Raw genomic sequence first — 24,723 nt, 5'->3', positions numbered from 1 at the left:
AATTTTTCAGTGAACCAGAGATTGCCGAGATACAAATTATTATAATACTCAGGACAATGGAACTCCCAAGGCTTAATAGAGATAGTGGTTTCTTATTTCACTATACATGCTAATGTCACTCATCTCCATATTTGTCTCGTCTGATAAGTAAAAAATCTAAGAAGCAGTTTTCTCTGTTTACCTTACATATAAATACAGCCTTAGTCAAGCAGGTATGTAAATAAGAATCCTTTAGGGAGCACATAGCTTACATGCTATCAGTCTTTATTTTAAAGCTATTTGTCCCCCTTTTCATTCGATTGTGGGTGGCTGGAGTATAAAGAATCTATAAGAGATGCCAGAATGGGGAATTCAGTATTCTCCACTTTAGAAGGCAGTTGCCTCAGAACCTTCCCCCAGCTGGTGCAACCTCCAATAACACTGGGCAGTAGGACCAAAATTATAGAAACTGGAAAATGATGTAAGCAAAAGCCGCCTAATGAAGCAAAACGCAGGCTTTTTCAATGTTAAGCAAAACAAAAAAAAATCAGGAAAACTGAGGCTGGGTGACTTGATTATTTAATGAGAGTTGTTTTTAAGCAGAGTTCCTTGCAGAGTAGCAACTACTTGAGTACTTGGACTACCACTAAAATTATCTTCTGGGACCGGTATTTCCACTCACAGTGTTTTCATGAAGGAGCTTGTTGCTTTTATGTAGTGAACTGTAGTAGAGAGTATAGAAGTAATTAAGGTTTTTTTCTTACCCTACATTTCTGCCTCACTGTATGGTGGAGGAAAGAGCTGTCACATTGCAGCCTACTTCTGGTGCCCCGTAGGGTTTTCAAGACAAGAGAACAACAGAGGTGGGTTCTCACTGCCTGTCTCTGCGTAGCAACCCTGGAATATCTTGGTGGTCTCCCATCTAAGTAGTACCCTGGGCCAGTTATGCTTAATTTCCTAGACCTAACAGGATCATGGTAGCCTGGGACATCCAGGTTTCACTCTACTCCATCTCAGTTCTCTTCCAAAAAAAAAGTTGGAGAAGTGTCAGTCTAGCTGTTCAAACAGCCACAACTCTGCTTCAAGCTTCCTGTAGAAGGAACAAAAGAATCCAAATGTTATCAGGGTCAGTAAGGTTGGTGGGATATCAAAGATCCCAAGGAGTCCAAAAGTTAAAAGTAAATTAGAATTTACAAAGCAGAAAACATCTAAACATAAAAGTAAAGACTCTATAATACCAGATCAAAAGCTTTTTAACTGTCTGACTAGGGAGATAGGGAGGATCCCTCAAAACGGATGTGACCTTTGAGAAGTCTTTGGTCAGGCTACTTCAAACTGGAGTCAGCTGCGTGTTCCAAAAGGAGAAACAAGCAACAGGAACATAAATTGGCTAACACAATCTCAAGCGCACATTTCAGAGCTGAATATATACAGGCAACAGAATCAAGTCTTATGTCCAAAAACCAGAGTGGTATAAAAGTTGCCAGTCAGGACAATACATTTAGCCAAGGACACAACAGCTCATCACAAAGAGGATTCAAATCACAGTATTGAAACTTGAAACAAATGCAAGAATAACCTCAACTAGATTACCCATTTCCAGCAGAAAACTGTCCATACACCCACACAATCCTTTCCATACAGCTTCCTGGCAGAGAAACAGTCTTGGATTGTAGGCGAGTTTGATAACTAGACTATAAAGATCCTGCTCATAAAGAGTGTTTCTGTGGCAACCCTATATCCTATTTGACATACGATCACTACTCCATCCCTGTATCTGTTTCTGTCTATATTATGGCATTTGTATATATTCAGGGGTAATCAATTCTTGCTGTTCTGTTGCATTAATTTTATCTTCCTGTGTGAAGTACCGCACTTCAATTTAGTCTTTGGGGTTTCTGGCATTAGCAAATAAATGATCATAAACATTATATTCTTCACTTTGTGTGTTTGAATGCAGTTTTCCTTGTAACACTTCAGTTTTTTTAAATGACCGGTTGTTGTTTTTTCTCCTGTATTATAACTCCAAATTTTAACCCATGACTACTTTGACTCCTAATATAAATTTCATTTTGAATAGATTCTAAGTAATATGGCCGGAAACAAATTCTCTGTTCCACTTTGCACCTTGATTCCACATTAGCTGAGATAGGGTGCATGGTGACTTGTGGGAATTTAGCTACTGTGAGCGGCAAACAGATCATTGCATAATATCCAGCTTACTGGTTTCCAATACAGACAATTCCACAATAGCTGAAATTTCTTTTCTGCTGTGCCATAATAGCCTTACACAGGGAAGCCTTTGGTCATGGTAGCTGTAATATTTTTCAGTGAAACAAAGCAGACTTTGATACAGGCAGTGGAGGCAACTAAAATGAAATCTGAAAGAGGTTCAGAGAAGTTCAGCTACAATCAAGAGGATTGTTCTGACTAAAGACTATGATCCTGTGTCATACTCAGCTTCAGAATGGCATTAAAAGATGTCAGGAAGTTTAACATGGTTGAAATGACTTGGCAAATAATGCTGATTGGTCAACAGAGAACAGGAAACAAATAGGTGTAACAGTGCTGAGTAATTACTGAACTGACAAAATACATTTATATTAGTGCATTAACCTGTAAGGGATGAATAAAAAGAATTAATTGCATTGGTGGTTATCATGGATGACCCTGTTGATAGCATTTTGAAGAAAATGTTTATTGTCCACAGATCTTGGTAGCAACCATCACTCATCTTTTGCCCAGTACTGAAGCTTCTTCTTATGAACCAGACAAGAGGGTAATGCAATGTTTTGATCATATAAGAAATTGTTAACTGTGTGTAATGTAAAGTTAAGGAAGTCCAAAATGGTGGTATAATCAAAATTGACATTTACATTTCTCTTATATGTGGCTCACACTTCTGCTTTTAGTGCTCATTTTTATGTTATGTTTTTGTTTCTGGACATTCTATTTGTGAGTCTCTACCAAAGATTAATATTTTAATCACAACTAGTTACAAGTAGTTTCAAGCTACAAATAATGTCTCGTAGGCTTTTATGTATTTTCTTCTTTGTGGTATACTACCATTGCTGTTAAGCCACTAAGGGCCTCTGTAAACTGATTACTGCATAATGGCCCTATTTGGGAACAGAATAGAGTTGCCAGGTACTTATTGGAAGTTAAGTAAGTGGGGGCATATTGGAAGTAAAGCGACGCCTAAGCTGAGTTCACCAGCAATGCAGTGACATCACTTCTACTGCATTCTGAAAGTGTCACTGGGCAACAAGGAAATGCTCTGGTATTTGAGCAAAACCTCTATGGTGGATGTAATTTTTCCCACAGAGTTGTTGCCCGAAACCAGCAGTCACTGCCTACTTTGCAAGTTTTGAAAAGAAGATCTTAACTGGCAATCTGGGCAGATAGATTTATTATGATACTTGACCAGCATAAGCTAATCCTTAAGTATAGCAACACAAAGCCTTGAAGGAAAAGTGGTAACTTAAGAGATATTTCTGTGGTATGATTGCCATGTGGAGGATGCTTGAAAGTCTCTTGTTGTGAGCAAGCCACATTGGTAAGTCATTTGAGTTTCCTGTATAAATCATCCCATTGAATGGCTTTTCTCTAACCTTTTATTATATAGTAGCTGTATCATGAGAGCAGGCATTCTGTTGGCTGGGAAGCATTCAGTTTAGGGAAAGTACTGCCTCTGGGATTGGTAACCAGAGCTAATAAGCACTTCCTAAGCAGTAGCACCTCTTTCTGGATTCCCCCAGTCATATTCCTGCCTTGGTAAGGAAAACTCCATTAGGTAGAAACTCCTTTTTGTTCCTTGCAGAATTGACAAATGCATAGGAAATCTAAATAATAAAACAAAAACAAAGAGAAAAACAGATGTAGAGAATCATGAGGAAAAACTAAGGACTTCAAAGGCTTATCTCAGATGGAAGATTTTCCTTCCCTGCTCCTCATTTCTGAGGACCTACTCTGTCAGGAAAGGGGCATGAAGCCAACAAATCAAATCTACACCCTGTTGTGCAACAGATTGAATCTAGATCTTTCCATGCTACAGCCTGGATGATTAGGACAGTGAAACATGACCCCATGGGAGACATTGCACCATAGAAGTAGTACCAGAGATCCTGGCAAGGCTTTGGCATTGCTCTGTTGTGTCAGGATTACCCAGGAGAAATAGCTAGGATGTCTTTACCCAGTAGGAAAAGAGGATTTTCCATGCCCTGTGCTTGGTGAGTGCTTTCCGCCCCTTTCCCCAGTACTCATTAGAGAGAACTGTCATACTGATCTTCATGCTGTGCAATGAGGCCTTTGTCATCTGAGAGCCAGAAGAAACTGTTAGGCCCTCCTCATACATTCAGAACAGAGCGTGAATTGAAAACAAGTATAGAATCATAGAATCATAGAGTTGGAAGGGGCCATACAGGCCATCTAGTCCAACCCCCTGCTCAACGCAGGATTAGCCCTAAGCATCCTAAAGCATCCAAGAAAAGTGTGTATCCAACCTTTGCTTGAAGACTGCCAGTGAAGGGGAGCTCACCACCTCCTTAGGCAGCCTATTCCACTGCTGAACTACTCTGACTGTGAAAAAAATTTTCCTGATATCTAGCCGATATCATTGTACTTGAAGTTTAAACCCATCACTGTGTGTCCTCTCCTCTGCAGCCAACAGAAACAGCATCCTGCCCTCCTCCAAGTGACAACCTTTCAAATACTTAAAGAGGGCTATCATGTCCCCTCTCAACCTCTCCTCTGTACCCTTTCAATTTTATCTATGTCCTTCTTGAAGTGAGGCCTCCAGAACTGCACACAGTACTCCAGGTGTGGTCTGACCAATGCCGTATACAATGGGACTATGATATCTTGTGATTTTGATGTGATGCCTCTGTTGATACAGCCCAAAATGGCATTTGCCTTTTTTACCGCTGCATCACACTGCCTGCTCATGTTTAGTTTACAATCCACAAGTACCCCAAGGTCTCGTTCACACACAGTGTTACCTAGAAGCGTATCCCCCATCCAGTAGGCATGCTTTTCATTTTTCTGACCCAGATGCAGAACTTTACACTTATCTTTATTAAATTGCATCTTGTTCTCATTTGCCCATTTTTCCATTGTGTTCAGATCTCGTTGAACTATGTCTCTATCTTCCGGAGTATTTGCCAGTCCTCCCAATTTGGTGTCATCTGCAAACTTGATGAGTAGTCCCTCCACCCCCTCATCTAGATCATTAATAAATATGTTAAAAAGTACCGGGCCAAGCACCGAGCCCTGAGGTACCCCGCTACTCATCTCTCTCCAGTCTGATGAAACACCATTGACAACAACTCTTTGAGTGCGGTTCTCTAACCAATTCCCTATCCACCTGCCTATCTGAAAATCCAGATTGCAGTCCTTCAATTTATCCATCAGAACATCATGGGGAACCTTGTCAAAAGCTGTACTAAAATCCAAGTAAATGACATCAACCGAATTTCCCCGATCCAGCAAACCTGTTACTTGGTTGAAAAAGGAAACCAGGTTGATCTGGCAGGACCTGTTGGAGACAAATCCATGCTGACTTCCTTGGATCACCAAATTGTCCTCCAGATGTTTGCAGATGTTTCCCTTTAATATCTGCTCCATTATCTTCCCCACAACAGAGGTCAGACTCACTGGTCTGTAGTTTCCCGGGTCATCCTTCCTCCCTTTTTTGAAGATCGGAATAACATTTGCTCTCTTCCAGTCCTCTGGGACATCTCCAGTCCTTAAAGAGGTTCCGAAGATGATGGACAAGGGCTGTGCAAGTTCTCTGGAAAGTTCTTTGAGTACTCTCGGGTGCATTTCATCCGGACCAGGGGATTTGAACTCATCCAGTGCAGCTCTTGTGGTGCAGAGTGGTAAGGCAGCAGAAATGCTAGCTGAAGCTGTCTGCCCATGAGGCTGGGAGTTCAACCCCAGCAGCCGGCTCAAGGTTGACTCAGCCTTCAATCCTTCCGAGGTCGGTAAAATGAGTACCCAGCTTGCTGGGGGGGTAAACGGTAATGACTGGGGAAGGCACTGGCAAACCACCCCGTATTGAGTCTGCCATGAAAACGCTAGAGGGCGTCACCCCAAGGGTCAGACATGACTCGGTGCTTGCACAGGGGATACCTTTACCTTTACCTAGTGCAGCTAAATGCCTCTCGACAACCTCTCTATCCATGTTAACCTGCCACCCAGACACTGTCCTTTGGCTATGGCCATCTCTAAATGTGCCTAAACACTTTGACCTGTGGGAAAAAACAGATGTAAAATAGGCACTAAGCCTTTCTGCTTTCTATGCATCTTCCGTTAGAGTTTGTCCATCCGCACCCAACAGTGGGCCTATTGCCTCCTTTACTTTACGTTTGCTCCTCACATAACTGAAAAATCTTTTCTTGTTACAATGGGCTTCCCTGGCCAATCTTAGCTCACTCTCAGCTTTGGCCTTTCTTATGATTGATCTACAGTGCCTAGTAACCTGTAGGTACTCTTCTTTAGAGCTCTGCCCTTCCCTCCATTTCTTGAACATTTCCCTTTTCTTTCTTAGTTCCTCTTGAAGTTCTCTGTTCATCCAAATAGGCTTCTTAGAGCTCCTGCAGTGTTTTCGTCTTTCTGGGAGTCATTGATTGAGCATGCAATAGCTCCTGTTTGAGTAGCGCCCACCCTTCACATGCTCCCTTCCCTTCCAGCATTCTCGTCCATGGTATGACACTCATCATGTCTCTGAGTTTATTAAAGTTTGCCCTACGGAAATCCAACATCCGTGTCTGGCTACAAGCTTCCTTGGCTCCCCATCTCAAAAGGAATTCTATGAGGACATGGTCACTTCCCCCTAGGGTCCCCACCTCCTTCACCTCATCCACCAACTCTTGCCTGTTGGTCAGTATTCAGTCCAGTATGGCTGAACCTCTTGTGGGTTCATCTACCATTTGATAAATGAAATTGTCAGCCAGGCAGGTCAGAAACTTGCATGACTGAGGACGCTTCGCAGAGTGTTTCCCAGCACACATCTGGGAAATTGAAGTCAAGTATATTTTTCCTGTATTTTTACTCCTGATTTGACATTCATTCCATCTTCCCTCAACTGATAATCCTGCTTGGAGTATAGACACGACCTCAGTCCTGATAGCTCCAAGTTTTATTCCCAAAACTCAACCATCTCTCTGGAGTTAGTTGGAGCCTTCCACCTAAGTCAAAGCACTGAAGCCATCTTACTCACCATCCTCATCAAAGTCTTAGTTTAAGTTGAAGCCTCATTCACCCTTTGTTTTGAGGAGACCATCAGAATTAGCCCTGATTCCAAATACTCCCTCACCTATACTTCGCTCTAGGCATCAGTTCCCTCACTCCATCTTGGGGAGATCCTAGATCAGGATCAACCCTCTCCACATTTCTCTGTTGGCTCCATCATCAGCCAGATTCAGAATTCAACTAGGAGCCAGTGCAGCAGTTCTAGCACTGGTTGAATATGTGCTCTCCAAGAAGTTTGCATAAGAATTCTGGCAGCTGCATTCTAGACCAATTGCAGTTTCCAGAGCAAGGATAAGGTTAGGCCCACATAGAGCAAGTTACAGAAGTCCAGTCCTGATGTGACCATCACATGGATGACTATGGTTAGGTGTAGGTGCTAGTGATTTGACTTGGTGAAGATGGAAGAACACTAGCCATCCAACTTTTGATACCTGCACCTCCATGGATAAAGAGGCACTGAAGATCACATCCAGATTCCTGGCTGAAGAAGCAACCGTTGAACCCCGCCCAGGCAGAGTAAACGTACTCTCTCACTTGGTCCTTTCCTACCTAACTACAGGACCTCTGTCCTTGAAGAGCTAAATTTCAGGTGACTCTGCTATCCTGTCACTGCTTCCAGACATCTGGCAAGATAGTCTAGGAGTGTATCCAGGTGGTTGTCCATCAGGAGATAAAGCTGGGTGTCATCTGTATATTGATAACAACCAAACCCAAACTACTGGAGCAGTTGGGCAAGAGGGTGCATCAAGATGTTGAACAAGGTCAAGGAGAGAATTGCCCCTTGTGGCACCCCACATTTTAGGTGATATTCGTGAGCCTGCATCTCCCCAACAGCAGCCCACTGCCCGTGACCCTAGAGAAAGCCATTGAAGAGCCGTCCCGCATGTTGGTGAGACAGTGAGCCAGAGGCTCATGATCGACTATGTTGAACAGTGCCTTGAGATTCAATAACATGAGCTATGTTGACCTGCCCCGGTCCAGCTTCTCCAGAGATCATCTATCAGGGTGACCAGTGCTGTTTCCACCCCATGGCCTCGCTGGAAGCCAAACTGGAATGGGTCTAAGACTGAAGCTTCATCTAGGTATGCTAGTAATTGGTCCTCAGTGGCCCTTTCAACCAACTTCCCCAGAAACATTGAATGCAAGACAGGCCAGTAGTTGGCTGGCTCCCATGGATCCAACAGTGGGTGGACCACTAACTCTTTAAGCCTCTCTGGGAATTGCCAATTATGGAGCTGAAATGTGGCCATACCAGCTCTTACTTTGGGAGAATATAGTACCTTAACTCCAACTTAACCCTAGTGAAAAAGGATGATTTGGCCAAAGTGCTGCATGGAGAAGACATTAGGCTAAGCAGCAGATCAATACATCTTGTCATGTCATAGACTTGTTTTCTGCCATTACTTTAAGGAAACAACAAAATCAGAATTCAATAGCACCTTTAAGACCAACAAAGATTTATTCAGGCATGAGCTTTCGAGTGCATGCACTTTTCCTCAGACTAATGAACTCTACTCTTGGCTAAGGTCTATGGCATTCTCTCTTCTTCATAGGTAGAAAGTAGAGGATTTTACTATTTGAAGGCAAGATTCAAGTCCTGTTGCACCTTCAAGGCTAGTATGATTTCAAATATATAAACTTTCAAGAGTCACGGCACCTCTGCTTCCCACAGTAGATCCTTTCTGCTGGATAGTTGCAGGGCAGCCACTTAGTGTACACAGTCTATGTTCATCAAGGATTCTTCTCCAGCAAACGTCTCAGAAAACTGAGGGAGGTGCTTTCCCACCCTTCATATCAGCACAGTTTATGGGAGCTCCGTAAAAGGTGGCAAAAAGGTCTCATGCTCCTGGGAGTTGTTAGATTATCTACAGCAGGTCTGCACATGAACATCAGTTACAAATAAGTGCAACCATGTTTTAGTGCAACCATCTCAATCCCAAAGACAGCACTTTCCTCATGCTGAATGCCCTCCTGTTTATAGGAAACAGTTCACAATGTAAGGCTTTAATTTATGTAGCCTGACTTTTTCTAATTATGTAGATCTGATTATTCATGTTTACAGAACCTCACATATTCACTACTGCAATGCATTTCAACTGCCGCTGAATGCACTCTAAAAACTTAATTCTAGTCTTCCCTTATTGGAACATTGATGCTGGTTGTTTCTATCGCCTTCATCCACAATAGTGAGACTTTGAGTTCAATTCTTTCCTTGGTCTTTCCTAAATACAATTCAGTGAAGCTTAGTTCTTGTAAAGTATGCAAAGTCTTAAGCGTCAGTCCAAACTGGACAACTTTCCTATATAAGTACCCAAAACATATTCATAGTGCTACATAGGATAATACCTGTTTTACATCTTTTACTGCATGTATATGTAACAAAATAAATGAAATATTATGGTCCTTAGTCTTTTTGCTGCTGTCTACTACAGATACAGTACACACATATTGGTCCCACTGAGTATAACTTCCTACATTGAACTTAACTTTTAGGGGGATTATGTTGTATATTTGGTGTGCATCTTTCTACTACCAAAAGCATTGGACTCTTAGCCATTGATGCTAAATGAAGGAAGAAGGGCATCTGAAGATGAACCTAGAGGTCAAGTAGGTTAACATGGGAAGACTGCCTGCTTGATCTTTAGGAACACCTTCAGACGCCCTATTTTGGATGTCCCTTCTATCTGATGCTACATAAGTGGCAACCTCAGGAAGGCCTGTCTCAGTCACAAAGAAAGGCCCCAGAATCATGTGATTCCCTTTTCAAGAAAATTAATCTGTCCTCGACCAGCAGACAAAACCTTTTCAGTTTCATCTGGTGTGCTCTTGGTGGCCCTATTTCCTTCTTGCATGCTCTGTTTCCAAACGTTGATTTTATTCACTTTTAATTGCTCACCAACTTGAGGACTCAAATTGGGTGGGAAGGCAGCATACAAACGTTTTAAGCAAACAAATACAGAGTCAAGCATTCTGTTCTTTATAGTTATCTTTAATTATGTACTCTTCTATTTCAGCTGGTGGTAGCTCTGCTTCTCTGTTTGCTGGACTGGATAATGGCCTTGCCTTTAAAGACACTGTTTCAACCTGTTTGCACTGCAGGATCTGAAAATAATAAAACTGAAAAATCTGTTCTCAACTGTATATATAAGGTACGTATTTTTAACATATTTCTGTTTCTCCCTTTATTTTTAAAATGATAGTTGCCGTTCCAGAGAACTAATGAACAAGTACATCACTTTAGGCTTCTTTACGCACTGGAAGTTACTTCTTTTGCATGAAGTACATTTTTATGTTAAGTGTTGTATCCTCAGTTATTTTCCTTAATTATTTTTCTCACATTCTTGATGTTTTATGTGATCTTTGAAAATGATTTACTTTTGCCATAACTTTTGATGGCTACCAGTAGGGGTATGCAATTTTTTGTTTCTTGGTTTTTGTTGATTCAGGTTTATTGAACCTAAGAAAATTTTGGGATTCCCCCTTAAAAAAAAAAACAGTTTCCAATACTGGTAGGGTATCAGGATCTGGGAGTTTTTGGAAATCCTGGATTGTTTCAGGTCCAGTAGACCCAAACTGAAAATCACCAAAGGGGGAAAAAATAGCAGTGGGAAAGCCACTCAAAACAGCACAGAGGCAGAGAGGCAGCTCAGCTTGGGGCTTTTGGGGACAGTCCTTTTAAAGCCGACTGCTCAAAAGAGCTGGCCAAGCAGTCAATCCTGTAGGAAGAACTTCTTCTACAAGCCTGGCTGAGACTGTACTGGGAAACCTGGTTTTAACTTGCCCAACAAGGCCCAGCAAGCAGTCAATCCTGTAGGGAGAATTTTCCCCACAGGCTCTGCTGGACAGCCCAGTTTAAACCAGAACCTGACAGGAAGCCGATCCTGTAAAGAGAACTCTCTCCACAGGCTTAGCTGGGGCGCTACTGGGTTACCCAATTTAGACCTGACTGTCCACTAGAGCCTTTCGAGACTGCCCAACAGAGCCCACCTAGGAGTCAATAAAACCAAAAATAATTCCCAAATAGATCCAGGATTCTTTCACAGATATTTTTCCGGTTCTTCCAAAAAAGTTCATTTGGGTAAAGCTAAATATATACCAGGAGCCACCATTAAACCAGGTAACCTAAAGCACTCAAAACACTCTAAAATACAAAGTAATAGCTGAAGATTAAATATCAAGAAGACCAGGTTGTAGGGATCCCTGTCACTGGCTTCATCTGAAAGCCTGGTGAAAGAGCTCCATTTTGCAGGCCTTACAGAACTTTTTGAGTTCCGATAGGGCCTTGATTTCATTGGGTAGGTCATTCAACCAGGTTGGGGCCATGGATGCGAAGGCTCTGGGTCTGGTCGAAGCCAGGTGAACCTCTTTGGGGCCAGTGATCACCAGGTTTTTGGAATAAATAGATAGTGTCACACTCTGGGGAGAATAGGTGAGCAGACGGTCCTTGAGGTATGCAGGGCTCTCACCACATATGGCCTTGAAGGTGAATACCAGTACCTTAAACCTGATCCAGTATTCAATTGGTAGCCAGTGGGGTGCTGGAGGATCAGGATGAAATGGGCTCTCCATGGTTCTTGAAGAACACATGCAGCAGCATTTTATACCAATTTTAGTTTCCAGAGCAATACTTTGATAGGACTTAAGGACAGAATATTATTGGGTGTACATATGTATCACTCTATGCACATATGCATGTTATGGCTTCACTATCAATTTTTCCACACTGTAGCATGTGTTCATAGACTTTAGTCAATTTTGTATTTGTTCATAGGTTCTTCATGGATGCGTTTATGGATCTCAGTGCTTTAGCAATCCAAAATATTTTCCTATGAACCTTTCTGATTTGGCATCTTCGGATTATGATCCTTTTATGCATTTAGAAAGTTTGAAAGAACCAGAGCCATTGCATTCACCTGATTCAGAACGGTCTTCAAAACTTCAACCAGTCACCGAAGGTCAGTTGGCCTTGATGAACTCCTCCTTAAGACCAAATAAAGTAACACATTCCAATACTGAGTTGTTTGTCTAACGTGTGAATTTTGAATTACATCTAATACCATTAGAGACTATAGATGGTGTTAATCAATGTGGAATAATTCAATGCAATTTTGAGCAATTGTAACTCAACTTACTCAACTAAGTGTCTCCTCAACAACATAAAAATCAATTTAATATAGATCCTTCTGCCCTTCTGTGTATCTCAATATAGATCTGTCTCCTGTGCATGAGTAAACAAGTAGCAAAATACACAGGTTTTGTTTTTAGCTATATTATCTTATCCTTTCAACACTGAAATGAAAATATAATGTTTATCGAATATATATATATATATATATATATATATATATATATATATATATATATATATATATATATATATATATATATATATATATATATATATATATATATATATATGTTTATATATATGTTTATATATATGTTTATATTTATATATATATATATGTTTATATATATGTTTATATTTATATATATATATATATATAAACTTTTAATATTTTTGAACAATTAAAATTATGAATTTACAAGAGGGTTTTTGAAGTCATTTAAAGTAACTCCATATTTATTTCTCAAAGAAATTCATTTGAATCTTAAAAGACAACATTTCACAAAGACTGCTCCACATTGGGAATATTTTTTCCTCTGAAAATAAACACTGTGAAATAAAGGTTGCAAGATGGTCTAAGCTGCATCTCTCTTTTAGCAAATATCAAATGGCCCTGGTGGAAAGAAATTTGGAAAAGATGGGCTTTAATACTGAGACCAAATATTCTGTGTAGTGTCATTCTCCTCCTGTATTAAGCTGTTCCCCTTAGGCTTCCTTAAAGGTATTAAGGACTAGATAAATGCAGAACCTTTTTGTAGCAGCTGTGTGCTAACAGCAGGTGATTTTGTGGTCTGTAGTGACTCCGTGCTGTTTTTTTTTTATGTGAAGAAAATGGCTAATCATTGTGCCCTTGTCTAAGGCATGCTTCATCATCCTCAAGTACTTTTTTTGGCCAAAGAATTCTGAACACAGAGCTGTCCTCTAATAAGCTCAGTATTGGATTGAACAAATCTGATTTGAGAACTATTGGCAGGAGGAGTGGTAATTATTAAATTTACTGAAGAATGAAGCAAGGTACTGTAGTTGGCTTTTTGTCAAATGGCTGAGGTCTTATTAGCAAAGAGTAATCATCTGTAGGGTCAGAATGAAAGAGGCATCGAAGGATTCATTCTGCCCTAATTACAGTTTCACCTATACATATTATGCAAAGCTAATATTTAAAGTATTTGCCAAAATTAACTTCCCCTACATGTTCCATTGCAAGTGTAGAGAATTGCAGCAGCTTTTTGTGCCTTGGTGCTTTTGTGTGCTATAATAATGTGTAATTATGGGTTTGCAACAAATGCTGTGTGATTTGTTTAATCTGACAATTTGAAAAGACATCCTTGAATAGGTGGGGGTTTTCCCCCCCTTTTTAGATGAAGTCTGTTGGGGAAAAAATCAACCATTGCTGTTCTTCATTTTGCATTTCCCCACAGGACTGGTTTTCACAGTTTCTTGTGAAAATCCCAAAAGACATTTTATTAATACTATTTTCTGAACCAAAATAACTCATCTGAATTAAGTCTCTAATTCACCCTCCTCCTTAAAATTATATTCAAGAGACATTCCTGTAAAATGGGTGACGGAATTATTGAAAAACTCTTAGATTAATTACAGTATTTACAACTCTGTTGGCTTTGTAGTTGTCCTATCAGGAAGAGAACAATGCTTGTATTGCTGGCATTACAGATAGTTATTAAAGGAAGGAAGATTTTGCTTATATTGTTGGGTGTAGAAAATGAGATCCAACATTAGGACACTCGGAAATGGGCTCTGGTGCCTCAGCTTTCCTCCCATTTCCATGACCTTCTTGACCCTTTTTTTTTTTTAAGTGGTGTCCACTTGCTTTAGTCCAAAAGAAGTATGATTTCCATTGCCAAGTAATAACCATCTTCTGGTCAGTCCTTGGAACTCTAGCAAGAATAGCTAGACACAAAGACTCTCACCAGTTCAGCACCTTAGTCCTCAGGGCAGAGATGTCATTGGTCATATGGATCGATTCCAAGTTTGTATAAGTGGACTTGGTTTTCCAGGACTTAATATGAAAAAAGCTTCTTGAAAGCGAGATGATTTCTTAATCTTCCTTAATGTAAGCTGACTTTATAACTCTATGAGAAGGTGCTTTATGGTAAGGAGTGGAGAGAGAGAAGCTAGTTCAAGGCATTTCCATTTAATTGAATAGTTCATAGAATATATGAACTGGGGAGCATTTTCTATTTGATTTTGTCATCTAAGGTCCTACCCATCGCCCTGTGTCTGGTTTCCTTCTGCCTTGTTTTTCCTCTCGAGTTACGTAGTGTTTTTCATGACAAGAAAATATTTCCTTGTTGTGTATATTTGTAGCACTATGCTGTGGAGTATTTGAAGTTGTAGATACAAAGATGGTTGTGTGAGGTTTTTTAAATTCTGCTTTGAGATTTCAGCTACCATGTTGTCTTTCTGCAAAGTGGCATCTTGACAGAGTGACAAATAAAAGACAGGGAGCTTCGGTGGCTCTGCTCAGTGAAGCTTATTTGAAGTTGCATGTTGTTTCTTCCAGCTGAGTACTCCTTGAAACCCAAGGACCCTTTGAAATCCAGTAACAAGAATATTTAATCCCCTAGCGTTATCTGCATGTGAGGTTCTGAGAGCTAATACTACTGAGAAAGAAAGATCAGAGCAGCTGGTCTAGTCTTGCCCTACCAGTAAAGGGCAACAGATTATCAATTACTTTTACATATGCATTTTATTAATTGAACTGGAGAGAGAGAAACTAATTTACACTGGCTGTCTTAGGTACCAAAATGTCTTGGACTGTCCTTGAGCACTAAAATTCTCTGTGTTTTTTTTCCTTTGTCTTTGTGCTGTCCTCTATATGGGTCCTGTATCTGCACAAACCGCTGGCAAACATTCTAGATCAGGGGTAGTAAACCTGTGGTCCTCCAGATGTACATGGACTACAATTCCCATGAGCCCCTGCCAGCATTTGCTGGCAGGGGCACATAGGAATTGTAGTCCATGAACATCTGGAGGACCACAGATTGACTATCCCTGTTCTAGAGCTCTTTAAAAAAGAGAATTGTTGATAGTCTGTGTGTTCTCTGAATGGAGAAACATCAGATATGCACAAACCTTTTTTAACAAGTGGGTTTGTGCATATCTGCATTCTATCATCATCTTGTCAACCGTTCCACAGGAGCAGTAGTAATAAAGCAGTAAGGGCAATGTGGGAGAAGAAAGGAGCGGGGCGAGTCCGGGATAAAAACTCGAAGGGGCCAATCAGGAGCCATGAAGCGGCTCCTGATTGGCCCCTCCGAGTGTCAGTCCGGGAGGTGAGGGGTCCAGGGGAAGAGCCTTCGCCGCCAGGAAAGGAGCAGGGCCGCGGCATCGAAGACGTGGCAGGCCTGCTCCTTTCCTGGTGCCGAAGCCAGGACATCGGGGGGAGGGTGGGGGAAAGGCAAAAGAAGCAGGCCTGCTGTGTCGGAGACCCGCCGGGCCTGCTCCTTTTGCCGCGCCGAAGCCGGGACCTTGGGGGAGGGAGGGGGGAAGGCTTCGGCGTGGCGGCCCCAACAGGAGCCCTGCAAGGCCACCGGGCCAGCAGCGCCCAGCCTAGCGCCCATTGTATTAGAAAATACAATGGGCTTTACCTCTAGTTAAGTATATAAATGTTAGAATAGTGTATGCATGCATTTAGATTCCATTCTAACATATCCTCCCCGAAGTAAACAGAAATATACAATTTATGTAAAAACATTATAACTCTCAAACAAGCTTGCACTTTAATATGCCTGAGTTTTCGGCTAGGTGTTATACACTTTGATGGGAAAAATGCTTCTGACAGGGTCCCTTAAAGCTTTCAGAACAAACTTGGGGTAAGAGGTTGGGCTCTTTCATGTATTAGTAACTGTTTAAACAACAGGAAGCAGAAAGGAGGAATAAATGAATTCTTTTTACAATGGATAGGAATATGCAGTATGGCCTTCTAGGAATCTGTATTGGAACTGATACATAAATAGATTATCAGGATTTGGAGCTAAGCAATGAAGTGTCCAACACCTGAGCATGCCAATTAAGGAGAGACCTGGCTTCCTACCTTGTAAAAAATTTTTGCCAAGAAAATCCTATGGTACCGCTCTCAAACAATTTAGATATGGTGCCCATTGGTGAGCCCCTCAGACCAGAAGGTATCCAACAAATGTCTGGGGAGGAGCAAGGACTTGCAGCAGGTAGCCCTGGATTTTATGATGTTCCTGGGGCAAATCCAGCAAGAACTCCCAGTGCTGATGCTGCCAATGGTGAAAGCAAGGGTCTGATCTTTACGAAGATGTCCCGAATAGCAACTTGGAATGTTAGAGGATTCTGAAGGAAAATTGGAAATTGTCAAAAGAGAAATGGTCAAGTTGAACATTGACCTCCTTGGCATCAGTGAATTGGGTTGGACAAATGATAGTTTCTTTCAGTCGGAGGATTTTGCCATCTACAGTTCAGGACACAAGAAAGAATGGCATGGCTTACTGCAAGCAAAAACTTTTCTCGAGCAGTGGCAAGTTTTTCGTTGATCACTGATCAAATTATGACAATTTGAATTTGTGCCAAGCCAATAAATATCACAGCTGTCCATGTATACTCTCTGACAACTGATGCAACAGAGGCAAAAATTGAAGACTTCTATACCACCACTCAATACACTTTAAAACAAGTACCCAAGAAGGATGTTATTTTCATAATGGATGACTTTATTGAAAAACTTGCCACACCAGCAGAGATAGAGACATTACTGGAAACTTCAGACTTGGAGAAGAGAATTATGCAGGTGATCATCTGGCACAATTCTGTCATGAAAATCTGTTTCTCATCATGAAAACTTGGTTCAAACAGCATAAATGTCACCTGTACACTTGGACATCACCAAATGGACTACACAGGAAACAAATAGAGTATATCTTATGCAGCCAACAATCCTTGCTGTCAAAACACACCTAGGTGCTTATTGCAGTTTAGATAATGAACTGTTACTGGCTAAAATCAAAACAAAACTCCGCAACATCAAGAGAACATCAGGGTTAAGGAAGTTTGATGTAAATAAAAATCTGCTCACATATCAGTGGAGTTGAAAAATCGATTTCAGCTATTGGATGAAACAGAGAAGACGCTTGATGAACTATGGCAGGAAATTCAACTGTTGTTGAAACAGCAGTTTAAACACATACAACACAAGAAGCCAGAAAAAAGATCAAAATGGCTCTCAGATTAAACGATAAGAATAGTTAAATGTAGAAAAGCAGCAAAAGTTGCAGTCAAAAGGGAAGAAGCAAGAATATTAAATGCAGATTTTCAAAGAGCAGCAAGAATAGACAGCGAAGCTTACTGGAATCAGAAATGCAGCAGCTAGGAGAGGATTACAAAAGGGACATATGAGAAATTCTTTCACACAAGTAAAGAGGTTCCGAATGCCATTTGGTGCTCACAAAAGCATTATCAAAGAAACAAGGGAAGGAAATGACTGACCAACAAAGCATCAAGAACAGGTGGCAGGAATACACAGAACTGTATGCATGCAGAACAGAAGTTTGCTCTCTTTGAAATTAAAAAGAAATAGAAATAGAACTTGAACTGGCCATTCTTGAGGAATTTGAACAAGCTTTGAGTCAATTGCCAATCAATAAGGACCAGATATTGACATCATACCCAAGGAACTGCTGAGATGTGTACCAATCAAAACCATGACAGCTTTGTGCCAGAAAATCTGGGAAACTAATAATTGGCCAGAAGAGTATTCATCCCACTACCAAAAAAGGTGACTCAAAAAACTGTTCCATTTACCATACAATAGTCCTCATTTCTCATACTAGTAAGATCCTGCTCAAAATCATACAACAACGCATAGCAACAATAATTGAATTACTAGATTTCAAGCTGGCTTTCAATAGGGGTGTGGCAGAAGGATGTCTACATCTGCTTTATTGACTCCAAGAAAGCTTTTGATTATATGGATCACAACAAATTGTGGGAAGCCCTGCAAAATTTGGGTGATCAAACTGATGCAGTCACTCTACACAAATCAAGAAGCCATTTGTACATACACAGTTTGGTGACACTGACTAGTTCAAAATAGAGAAAGGAGTGCGCCAAGGTTTTATTCATTCTCTATTCCTGTTTAACTTGTTTGCTGATATCATTATGAGAGAGATTGAACTCAAAGAATCAAACACTGTAATTAAGATTGGAGAAAGGAATCTAAATAACCTTCGTTATGCTGATGGCCCTACCTTCCTGTCAGAAACTAAGGCAGGCCTAGAACAGCTGATTACAAAGTTCAATGAAGTAAGTGACCTTTTCTTAAACACCGAAAAAACAAAAATAATAACCAGTGCAAAAACTGGCATGTCACAATAACAATTGATGATGAAGAAATCAAATGCATTCAAGAATTCATTTTTCTTGGATCTCAAATTTATGTTAGTGGTGATTGCAGTATGAAAATAAAATGTCAAATTGCTCTGGCTCGCTCAGCAATGATGAGGTTGAATCAAACATGGAAAATCAAGGCCATAAGCCTGACTACCAAATGTAGATTACTTAGAGCTATCATATTTCCAATAGTCATTTATGGTTGTGAAAGTTGGATGATGAAAAAATTGGACAAGAGAAGAATCAATTAATGTGAACTTTGGTGTTTTTCTCCCCTCAGAACACCAATTATGGAGAATGCTACAGAGGCAAATGTGATGAAAAAGAAAACTTTCTTTGCCGTTGCTGTCTTGGGGTAGACTCTGAGCTGGGCACAGGCTTATGTTTGATCAGCTTCAAGCCAGGATTTCCTCTACCATTGGCCTTGCTATTGCATCATTGTAGAGACACAAGTTGATGAACAGGCTCATAAATATAGAAAAGAGTTTGTGTCCAGAGCCTGTACCATTTCCCCATTCTAGAAAGTGCCAGTAATCACAACTCTAGCATTTAATACAAACTTATTTGTATTAAATCAGCAGTCGGTCAGCCTCAAGTGCATGCCTGGTGGAAGAGCTCCCTTTTGCAGGCCCTGCAGAACTGTGGATGTTCGGGCAGGGCTCTGATCTCTTCAGGGAGCTCATTCCACCAGGTGGGAGCCAGGACCGAAAAGTCTCTGGCCCTTGTTGAGGTATGCCGTGTTTCTTTGGGGCCAGGGATCCGCAGCCAGTTGGAGGTGGCAGAGCGCAAGGCTCTTTTGAGAGTATAGGCAGGGAGGTGGTCTCTCAAGTACACCAGGCCCAAACCGCATATGTCCTTAAAGGTGGTTATCAAAACCTTAAGCTTAATCCGGAATTCAACTGGGAGCCAACCGAGTTGTTGGAGTATCGGCCGGATGTGGGATCTCCATGATGTTTTGGTGAGGATCCTGGCCACAGCATTCTGCACCAGTTGTAGTTTCCAGAACAAGGCTAAGGGTAGGCCTGCGTAGAGCGAGTTGCAGTAGTCTAGAGGTGACCGTCGCATGGATCACTGCGGCTTGGTGCTCTAGGTCCAGGTAGGGCGCTAGTAGCTTGGCTTGGCGGAAATGGTAAAATGCCAGCTGCGCTACCTTTGTGACCTGGGCTTCCATTGTAAGAGAAGCATCCAGGATCACGCCCAGGTTCCTGATGGAGTACATTGCTGAAAGCTGCACACCACCCAGGGTGGGCAGACGCACTTCCGGTCCCTTCCTACCCAACTACAGGACCTCCGTCTTTGCCGGGTTGAGCTTCAGACGACTCTGCTTGATCCATTTTGTCACTGCTTCCAGACATCTGGCTAAGGGTTCTGGAGGAGAGTCAGGGTGGTTATCCATTAGGAGGAAGAGCTGGGTGTCATCCACATATGGTGGCCACCCAGCCCAAACCTCCGCACCAACTGAGCCAGAGGGCGCATAAAGATGTTGAATAAGATAGGAGAGAGGACAGCTCCTTGAGGGACTCCACATGTGAGCTGGTGCTGGTTAGATACTCCCTCTCCTATCGCTACCCTCTGTCTGCGACCTCGGAGGAAGGAAATCAGACGTTTAAGGGCTGTTCCCTGTATCCCGGTGTCAGCTAGGCGGTGAGCTAGGAGCTCATGATCTACTGTGTCAAAAGCTGCTGACAGGTCTCTAATAGTATGAGCAGCGCTGACCCGCCTCGGTCTGGCTGGTATCAGAGATTGTCGGTCAGAGCAACTAGCACTGTCTCTACCCCATGTCCAGGCCGGAAGCCTGACTGAAATGGGTCAAGGGTTGAGGTTTCTTCCAGAAATGTTGATATTTGGTCCGCAGCAGCCCTCAGACGCCCTTCCATGACTGAACAAATTTGATCTCCCAGTGTTGTTGTTATTTATGTTGTGTTATAAATTGTTACTTGGTTGTTATGATTTTGTATTGAAACTGTATGTTATAGATTAAATTATTATAATGTTCCATGTAAAATTTCATAATATTCCATGTGAACTGCACAGAGCTGTAAAGAATGGGTGGTATAAAAATCCAAATAAATATATAAAAATTTCTGCAAGACTGTGGTATAATGCCACCTATATAGCAACAATCACATTCTGTTTAATCCACACATTCATAGTAGATTTATATATTATTTTATGCTGTTTACAGTATTCCTGTGTTGACATTGTGACAGACAAGTCTCTTTCCCATTTTTCCTTCAATGATAATTTTGTCATGGTCAGTCCCATACCCTATGTGAAATTCCTTAATTGCATATATTAGTACCGAGAGACCACTTCTGGGTTACATTTTTCTTTTGCTGCACCAAAGGGCATAATTAATTGGGAAATTTGTTAACTTGGACAAACCATGTGTTATGCACACACTGAAACTGCCAGTTCACCTGGCTATTTCAGATTCATGATGATGAATAATCCATTCCATTGGGGATAGTAAAGGTACAATTTGTGGTCCTATGTTTACTTCGTAATGTAATCAGTTCAGATATTATCACATTAGCTGTAGATCCTCATTTTCCCACTGCATGTGGTACAACAGTATCAATACCAGTCTGTTGCATGTTCAGGCTATGCATGAGAAAGTATATTTCAATAATTATACTGCTTTATAGTATGTTGATTTGAATTTTGAATTGAAATTATTTCCTAGTCTTAGGCTCCATAATTCCAAATAAATTTTTAATTACTGTCTGAATTTTATTGAGACATTTAAGAGGGTTGTGAAGTAGGATAATGAAATGCAAATGCTATCCTGGGTAATATTTTCATCTTTAACCCTGCTGTTTTCCTACAACATGAGATTTTAAACTTTGTCCAATTCTTGAGATCAGATTCTACTCTCAGCAGTATAGATTGCATAGTATCCAGTAGTATATTCTCTACATTTATAGAGATGTAGATTCCCTGTTGTTTCACAAATCAGATTTTTGCTACATGGAGTTTGTTACCATATATTTGCTATTGCAACTATTCTGCTATACCTATAGCATTTCTTTTACTATATCAGCCATTTAATAATTGGTCCGATGAATTTAATCAGTGTCCCTAAATCGGTTTTGCATATAATCCTATGGGTACAAATCTATATGAGCAAATTGGTTTGAGATTGTATTGATTGTGTAAATTTTCTTTCTGATGGGCTACTTGTGACCTTGAGCAGTGTGTTATCATAGTTCCCTGTTGAACTGATAGATTTCGTTGAAACAAAAGCATTACAACCTATGTTGTGGTGACATCATGCATTAGTTTGATGCCTCATCAGACACAATTCATTTTTTGAGTGATAGTGCTATGTCCTGAAATATCCTTTCTCCCTTGTTAAAATGGAGAGTTTACTTGTTTCCCCCTCTTTATTAGGGTAGGTAGGGTTATATCTGGAAAAATAATATTTTTCATTGTATTATTTATTTATTTAGTGCATTTTTATCCCACCCTTCTTCCACAGAGCTCAGGGTATAGCTTCCCTGGTTTGCCGCTTGTTCATTTCATCCTCACAACAAGTAGTTCAAGCTGAGAGAAGTCTGACTGTCCCAAAGTTTCTCATCAAACTTCCATGGCAGAATGAGGCTATGAACCAGGGTCCCCCAGGGCTTAATCCAACACTCTAACCACTATAAAGTGTTGTCTGTAAATCTGCATGCAGCTTTGTTGACATGTTTGCTTTTATTTTTATAATTTAAACTATTCCCCTTTGTTTTACAGTGAAATCTCATATTCAGCAAGGATTGATCTCTGTGGCAGCTCGTACTGTTATAACACATCTGGTAAACCACTTGGGTCATTATCCAATGTGTGGGGGTCCTGCTATGCTCACAAGTCAAGTATGTGAGAACAATGACAATCCTTACAGCGAAAGCCCTGAACTTTCTCCAGAACTTTTTGAGAATCCCAACCTCCAGTTTTTTGTACTAAATAGTACAACATTAGTTTCATGTATACAAATCCATGCAGAAGAGGACATGCCTGGAGGGGGATTGTCTGCTGGACTTGTATCAGCTAATTCAAATGTCAGAATAATAGTGCGTGACTTGTCTGGCAAATATTCATGGGATTCAGCCATTCTCTATGGACCTCCACCTCTATGTAGCTCATCCGAGCCAACTTCCTTTGTCCTCTCATTTCCCCATCAAGAGAAACCAGAAGATGCTTCTGAACCTACCACATATTTAGAAGAGCCCTGTGTAAAGGATGGAAATGTACTCCAGCTGAAGAGGAGGTTTAGAGAGACTGTGCCAACATGGGACACGATTAGGGATGAAGAAGATGCCCTTGATGAGCTCTTGCAGTACATAGGCATCACTAGCCCTGAGTGCTTACAAAGGACAGGTGTATCACTCAACGTTCCTGCTCCTCAACCTATCTGTGTCTCAGAGAAGCAGGAAAACGATGTAATCAATGCCATCCTTAAGCAACACACCGAAGAAAGAGATTTTGTTGAAAAGCATTTCAATGACTTAAATACAAAAGCTATGGAGCAGGATGAGCCAACCCCACAAAAACCCTGTTCACCATTTTATTATTGTAGATTACTTCTCAGTATTCTGGGAATGAATTCCTGGGATAAAAGGTAATAGTACCTTGCCATTAAATATATTATTTTTTTGTCTTCTGTCATTCAGGACAAAACTACGGTAGGTTTTTGTTGGTACACAGTTGCCACTTAAAAAGGGAGGCTTGCATCTGCTCCCTGACAGTGTTAGGTAATACAAAACATGTAAAGGTACTACTATGCATATTTTCACATCCATACAATAGGGACACCAAATATAAGCACATACTAACCTATCAAACGTTTTGTATTATGAGATATTACTGGGAAGAAGAGTAAAAGGAGGTACTGGACTTTTGTTCTTGGCAGCGGCCACGTCTCTCCCATAATCTCTTGTTCTGGCACATGTTTATTATAAAACTTAATGTTATTACATGTTGACAATGCTAAACTGGTCCAGTGAGATCTTGGGATCAATCTACTATAGAAAAATGTTGGCTAGTTAGAGAATTCCATAAAAGTGAAGGATGTCATTTCTGCAAATTTTGCCTCATCCTATGGAAAGCAGAGGGAATGATTGTTCTCTGTTGCACTGATTTCCTGGTCAGTGAAAGACTGCCTATTCAGTCCTCCTCTTCTCTTTGTTCTTGATCCAGACTCCTATCTAGATTATCCCTTTCCCTTAGCTGACTTGAGTTCAGAAATACCATCAGTTTATTTTTTTGGACAGTATTTTTTGTTTGATCGTGGTATATGTACATTCGGTTGCAGATCAACATGCAACTTTGTGAACAATATTAACAGTAAGCAGATCAGTCCCTGAGTCCTATCGTACCTCAGAATAAGGATATCCAGATGTGCTAATTTTTCCTGTTGTTATTCATTGCTGTAATCTCTTCCATCAAACCATTTTTCAATGGGAATAATGATCCTGCTTTACAGTTATTTACTTATAGGCATAGTATCCAAAATGAAAATAGGTTTCTTAGTATCAGTACAGGATAGTTAATTAAGAAGAATTTCATCAAGTATTTGATGAATTTTTAGTGAAATGATGACTGCACCTTTCACTTGTGTACTGAAATTTTATTTTGCAAAACAGCTTGTTCTTCTATGTTTATACTATTTTAGAAGGTTCTTCTCTAACATGGTTTTATTAGCAGAGTCATAAGTACAAATAACATGGAAGATAGCTGTTTTAGCATAATGTGATTAGGTTTTTAAAATTCTATAGAGAATTTTGGGATATGTCTAGGTGCTGCTTCACTCTGTTATATTGCAGGCCACAGTTCAGAGTTTTGTTTTTCCCTCATTCTCCCCCCTCCCCCTCCTTTTTTTTTTCTTTTGCATTTGCTCTTTTGGCTGATGTGGAAGTACCTTTTTATCACTAAGCAGTTATCGTCTGGCCTACAAAAGAGCAGGTTTTATGTGCTCCGAAGGGAGTCCTGTTTAGCCCACCAGATTAAAT

At 40.7% G+C, this 24,723-nt stretch overlaps 1 protein-coding gene and 1 long non-coding RNA gene across 18 annotated transcripts in view; one reads left to right on the top strand and one right to left on the bottom strand.

Moving 5' to 3' along the window:
• RALGAPA1 (Ral GTPase activating protein catalytic subunit alpha 1) overlaps positions 1-24,723 on the top strand; it is a 150,307-nt gene that overhangs the window by 83,149 nt on the left and 42,435 nt on the right. For all 17 annotated transcript variants that reach the window (XR_013228512.1, XM_077323125.1, XM_077323123.1 and 14 more), the window contains 4 exons: positions 2,690-2,758; positions 10,245-10,379; positions 12,002-12,185; positions 22,469-23,333. Coding sequence is in view for 16 of the 17 variants with exons in the window: in XM_077323125.1 (XP_077179240.1) it covers positions 2,690-2,758; positions 10,245-10,379; positions 12,002-12,185; positions 22,469-23,333 (1,253 nt within the window). In the remaining variant the exon portion in view is untranslated. The remainder of the gene's footprint in view (positions 1-2,689; positions 2,759-10,244; positions 10,380-12,001; positions 12,186-22,468; positions 23,334-24,723) is intronic.
• The window catches only part of LOC143830518 (uncharacterized), a 39,654-nt gene continuing 27,090 nt past the window's right edge, over positions 12,160-24,723 (bottom strand). Inside the window, exon 3 of the long non-coding RNA XR_013228513.1 lies at positions 12,160-12,210. This is a non-coding gene — a long non-coding RNA (uncharacterized LOC143830518). The remainder of the gene's footprint in view (positions 12,211-24,723) is intronic.

The sequence above is a fragment of the Paroedura picta genome, chromosome 2, assembly GCF_049243985.1.
Source record: "Paroedura picta isolate Pp20150507F chromosome 2, Ppicta_v3.0, whole genome shotgun sequence".
Lineage (NCBI taxonomy): Eukaryota > Metazoa > Chordata > Lepidosauria > Squamata > Gekkonidae > Paroedura > Paroedura picta.
This window is presented reverse-complemented; position numbering and strand designations above follow the sequence as displayed.